A 6,063-nucleotide genomic window follows, 5' to 3' on the forward strand; every position below is an offset into this window, starting at 1 on the left:
ATATACGAGATAAATAATAATAAAAATATTCCCAAAAGCGTCTGTATATGTAAGAATGGAACGTTAACCTGGAGTGGACGAACCCGCCCTGCGTTACTAATACCTTTTGTACGCTATACGTTTTGTTGTTATACGAACAACTTCCGAGTTAATAACAGTGCCAAAGATGTAACGCGTCATAACAGTCGCGGCTTTTACGTCGCCAGCTGTTTCAAGATGGAAGCTCCCCTACAAACAATATTCTGAACCACGTGTAGTCAACGGTACACATATCACGTGCAAATACATATATTAGAATATGGAGGGTCGCGTCGCTGTTTTCTTATCTGTTCTTTAAAGTAAAATAAAAAAACACAGATAATTATGTTTTTTTTATACTGTGTTATAAGCATTATTTTTGCCCAGTATACCGAATTTATCCGATCCCCCCCCCCCAATCATTGGCACTTGTTACTGCAAGTTCATCGCCGGATATAACGACCACGCGCATGACCCACATTATATTTATGCTTCGTTGTTGTATTTACTTTTTATTTCGACATGTAAACACGTGTAATAATGTATGTCACATAGCCAGACTCATCTAGCTGAATGCATGTTTTCTGTGCTAGCTTCATTCGTGTTCTCCGATTATAAAGTCACGAGCTTATGGCCTTCTGTTTTGTATACAGAAGTTTTTTTTATTTATTAAATACTATTCCACAAGCGAGAAGAAAAAAAAAAAAGAGTCCTTGAGCAAAACGGTAATTGTGTCTCTACAAAAGCAGTAAAAAAAACTGTTTTGAAAGATATAATAACAAAAGTATACTAGTCCATTTTTTGCTTGTCTGTTCTAGAAGACGTCAATCATAGAAGGGAAGTTAAGTTGTGAAGTTATATTTACTAAGTTTTGGTTGATAACACAAAACACACCGGAATATTTACATCGGCGTAGAATACTGATGTGATTCCGTGTAATATGCCAAACAAGAAGTAATGAACGAAAGTGTCAAGAAGGGAAAAATCAACGGTAAACAAAAAAAAACTCTGAACATGTTGAAATAAAATCAAAATAAAATATTAGTGTCCGAAACGTCTGCATCACTATACGGCTTCCTTGAGGTTCAGTGTATAAAATGATTTATTCTGAACATGCTAGACTTTGAAATGTTTGCAAGTTAGCGTCCACGAATCCTTACGTGCAGTCTTGGAACTTAAAAAAAAAAAAGGCCCGTTTTTTTTTGTTTACAAATATTTAATTGCTTGAGAAACATTTGGATGATCTACCTGAGAATTTTTTTCTTATCTCTTTCCACGCATAATAACTAACAGATTGGTGTTAAAAATATATATATATCTGATATGGCACAGTGCCAAGTCTGTTGGTGCAGTCACTCATAGTAGAACTGTGGATTGGAATGCATTAAAAGGATAGTGGCGCGAAAAGTATTCTGTACGTGACCTTGACGAATCTGAACCCGAACTGACTGATTCAAACAAACCATAACATATGGAAGATGTATTTAAATCATTTTCCTTCCCATTCTATCCTAAAAATAAAATAGAAAAGTCCCTAATCGAATTATCAAAATACTGTATCATTCCAAAGTTTGAAACATTAACAGTATGTACCTATAATCCTAACAATGGATATTTATGATATGTTTTCAACAATGGCAGAAAATGCTACAATTTGGGAAACAATAATATTAAACCTACCCGCTTTTATATATACATATGGATATATAGATAAATACGTACATTAGGGTGCGGAGTTTGAAGATGCTGAAGAGTGACAGAACAGGTTGTATAGAGATACATAGTGTTTTTGTTCTACCTGTTCAAATTTTGTGTTTACATTAATGAGCGGTATAGCTTAAGTTGTCATGTTACCTTGCTAAGCTTTTCTCCCTCGTGGTGTGGCAACAAAGCGTGGAGTGATTGAAATCCAGCGTTTATACTTTGCATCCTGCGTCTTTCGTTACTGTTGGCTATTTCTCGACGGATTCGCTTCTCTTGCTCCATCTGCGTCTTTGGTGAAGGAGGTCGACTTCCTAGCCTAACATAAAATGTTTTTCTTAAAACCCATGAGTTATCACACAATATTATATTTTCAAGACAGAAACTTAAAGTATCGACAGTTATAAAGACATTCTTAGTAACAGGACTACTTAATTTCTGCTCAAAATTTCTACACAAAACACCTCCTTGATAAGTAATGTACATGTACTATTAAGTTGAGAAAAACAGCAGCTTTTTTTGTTTTTCATTTGGACGAACATTTATGTTTAGCTGGAGTAAATCATTCGTAATTAGCGTGCCGGACTGTGGATATGAGAGTCCATGGTTCAAATCCAGTTGCCACAAAAAAAAACAACAACAAAAACCGTCCTGTACTTTGGGGCCCGGTCTAGGTTATAAAAATGACGGTCATTTCCCTCTGTTCGTTGAAAGTAATCCAAGAATTGGCGTCGGTTACTGTTGGCTAGCTGTCTTCCCTCTAGTTTATCAGTTGAAAACTTGGGACGACTAACACAGATGATCGAATATCCGAAAACAAACAAACTAGAAAGGTTTCTTATATAAAACAAAAAAAACATTTTTTATTAAGTGACACGGGTAAAAATGTACATTTAGGCGAGCATATTGTTTTGATTGAGGTTCTAAAATGCAATAAGTGTTTTGTTTAATAATGTTTTATCGATTTGTTTTATGTGGTGTTTAGCTTTGGGATTTCAGCCAACACAAAATAACCTCTCGCTGGTGCATTGTGCTTCCTTAAAAAGTCAAGTAACTGGAAAGCCGAAACCCTAACCTTCATATAGTTCTCTGTCTGACTGCTGGCGCACCGCAGCTGATTTTAGCCACAGTCTTTCCCCGCAAGGCGCGCTCTCTCTCCAAGATGCTAGACAGAAAATACCAGACAACCGACCGACCTCTTTCCTTGAATCTCACGCACTTGGCTCGATGCCAAATACTCGGTCGCCATTGTACGCCCTTTTCTGTATTTTATTTCGTTGAGTGGAAAAAGTTGGACTGCAGCATTTGTACGCTATTCTGCTGGCGACAGTTTGTACTATATCAGGGTAACCAATGGGAGACGGCACTGGAAAAGCCATTTAACGTTATTAAATGATAATTTTCGTTACTACAATATTGAAATACTGTAGTAGAAATGTGACTGATAATTATTAAGTCACAGTAAAACTTTTTCATTTTATTACGCAGTATTTAATAAAGTCATAAGCTCAGTGAAAACTTTCTACGCATATAGTTAACGATTTTCCGACCTATCTGACGTCGATATGTTAACTAAAACCAATAATAATAACTTAAGAGATGAACAATAATTTTGGTCGGGTAATAAATAGATTATAACCTATATAAGCACTCCTGAACCGAAATAAATTAAACTTGTTTATTAATATTGAAATACATATATATAAGCATATACATCATGTATGGAATAATATATATATATATATGTAACTGACAAATTACCAGACACATTTTAGGACCACAAAAAGTTCAAAATAAATTTATAAATGTTTTACCCTAGTTAAGTGTAAAATTTGTTAAGCGCGATAAGCATTGAATTAACAGTAGGTTTAAATTTAACTTACCTATGATACGATGGGTCTTGGCCTACATTAATTTCAGGACTTTCTTATAAAACGTAGTTTTAATTAGAAATATTATAGTTACAAAAAACCCATCAGTTAGGTACTCCCTCTTATTTATTTATTCCATTTGTTCACTAACACTTGAACTGTTTTCTTCAAAAATCGCTTGATGAAATATTATTTTTAAGATAATATAATTTGATTACATTAAATGACAAGATTTCAAAACAAAGTAAACTTTTCCTTTATTTTTATGTTCATAATAATATTTTATCTTTAAAAGTGGCAACACTGAATTATTTAAGGCAGCTTCAGTTTGTTTGTTTTGAATTTCGCGCAAAGCTACACGAGAGTTATCTGCGCTAGCCGTCCCTAATTTAGCAGTGTAAGACTAGAGGGAAGGCAGCTAGTCATCACCGCCCACCGCCAACTCTTGGGCTACTCTTTTACCAACGAATAGTGGGATTGACCGTCACTTTATAACGCCCCCACGGCTGAAAGGGCGAGCATGTTTTGGTGTGACGGGGATTCGAACCCGCGACCCTCAGATTACGAGTCGAGCGCCCTAACCACCTGGCCAGGCCGGGCCAGGCAGCTTCAGTAAGATTTTAGGTTTTTTTGGCGAATACAAAACATAATCAAAAAAGAAATATATATATATATATCCAGCAGACACAGACGTTACATTGTAGACATACACCACTGGTCAACATTATTACAGGTAGACTTACATTAATTTTCAAAATAAATATTCGCTGTAATTAAGACAACATTTAACACTAGCGTCAGAGAATTTTAACTGAAAGTGGAACACATATATTAAAAAATGCCTACAAAGGCGATATCAATTTTTATTTAGTAACTATGGTGTATTTATAGTGTAAATAACTATATTTGGTAACATATTAATGTTTAATAAACGGAGATCTAAGATAACATATTTAGTTTTGGGGGTAAAACGCCTCTTGGATGATGAAAAAAACTTTGAAATAGCTTAGGCCACAGTGTACAAAAAGTCAATAAAATTGAAAGTTAAATTAATACTGATGACTTGTAACTAAAATAACAAATAAATTTATCATTTGAATTAAATTTAATAATTTTCAGTTGTTTAAGAACTAACGTTAGCTTATGGTTACCAAAATTATGATACTTTTCTAATTTCAGTGAATAACAATAAGCACGAAATACCCTTTTCGTATATCGGCCTAACATTAGTTTTGAGTTAGTACTGTTAAATACTATGTCTCCGAGTGGTTTTAGCATGAAAAACAGCGTGGTCTGGCTTACAACTTACCGGCATAAGCTTCCTATAACCTCTTCTTGCTGTCTTCGAAGTTCATTAAATATTCGCCTCTTCTCACTGTTTCGATGATATAATGCCATTTTCTCAAAGTTTACAATATAAGAATATGTAAACAGTGCTTTAACTAACTAGCAGTACGTTAACTGAAAATAAGCTTAACCTTTAAATGCAGATCGCGACCGACCAACTTGTTTCTGAGTCTTAACAACCGCGTTTGGCGGGAATAGCATGGTGCGTGCCGTTGTTTTTCTATTCGTACAGTATTTTATGATAATATAAGTACTGTTTATCTGAGACAAATATTATAACAGGTGATAAAAAACACATAATTAAATATCTAACATACTAATCTTTATTTAGTGTGAATGACGCTAATGTCTTAAGATTACATAGGTTAATTTTGAACTATTTCTTTTAGCGTAGGAAAAAAACGTATGACTGATCAGCTGTCTTTGCCCGGAACGCGCGGGAAAGCGTAGTGATTACTCATAACATGTGTGCGTGTAGATGTTAGGAGAATATAGATATACTGGGCTAAATAATACTTAAGATTAACCCGTAGCTTGTTCAAAACATAATATTTTAAGAATTTCGTTTCAATAAGTTATAAATGTAATCCAAACTAATAAAATTTTGGAAAATATTTTCTTTTATTTCTCAATTACTTGAAGAAATATCTACATTACTTCCATATTCTCTATAGTAATTTTACTACAGCTTGCCGGTTAGAGTAGGAGTGGATTAGCTTTGCCTGTTGTGTTGGCGTCAATCGATACCGGTACGAAGCAACCCACGCCTTTGTTAACCTTTACGTCTTCCGAAATCTGATATATATATATATAAGATGTTTAAACAAATTAGTGATATATTCTCATACTTAACAACATCATATTAACACTAATATTTGAATTAATTTCACATTGTATCGTTAAATATTTTATCGTATTTTAAAACAAAAGTTTTATTATTTAGTGCACTGTTTGAAGAACGAATACCTCCTACATATGTATTGTGTTACAGAAGTAAATTTTGTTAAATAATAATTGTCCGCTTCTTCCTAACGTAGTGATAAATCTTATCGCACAAGGTGTATGCCATAAAAGAAGTCAGTGTTTATTTTTCAGTCAGGTGACGTCGTAATATGGCACACTTTTA

At 34.1% G+C, this 6,063-nt stretch overlaps 1 protein-coding gene across 2 annotated transcripts in view; it reads right to left on the reverse strand.

Moving 5' to 3' along the window:
* Positions 1 to 5,127, reverse strand: part of LOC106469336 (transcription factor AP-4-like) — a 28,196-nt gene extending 23,069 nt beyond the window's left edge. The window contains exons 1-3 of one of the 2 annotated variants that reach the window (XM_022397826.1): positions 5,044 to 5,124; positions 4,900 to 5,011; positions 1,873 to 2,038 (exon numbers count right to left, since the gene is read on the reverse strand). In XM_022397826.1, coding sequence (XP_022253534.1) covers positions 1,873 to 2,038; positions 4,900 to 4,988 — 255 coding nt within the window. In that variant the 5' untranslated portion in view covers positions 4,989 to 5,011; positions 5,044 to 5,124. Of the gene's footprint in view, positions 1 to 1,872; positions 2,039 to 4,899 lie in introns of both variants that reach the window. The other variant, XM_022397827.1, reaches the window with a different exon arrangement.
* Between the last annotated feature and the right edge of the window lie 936 nt (positions 5,128 to 6,063).

The sequence above is a fragment of the Limulus polyphemus genome, unplaced genomic scaffold (genome assembly GCF_000517525.1).
Source record: "Limulus polyphemus unplaced genomic scaffold, Limulus_polyphemus-2.1.2 Scaffold3429, whole genome shotgun sequence".
Classification (NCBI taxonomy): domain Eukaryota; kingdom Metazoa; phylum Arthropoda; class Merostomata; order Xiphosura; family Limulidae; genus Limulus; species Limulus polyphemus.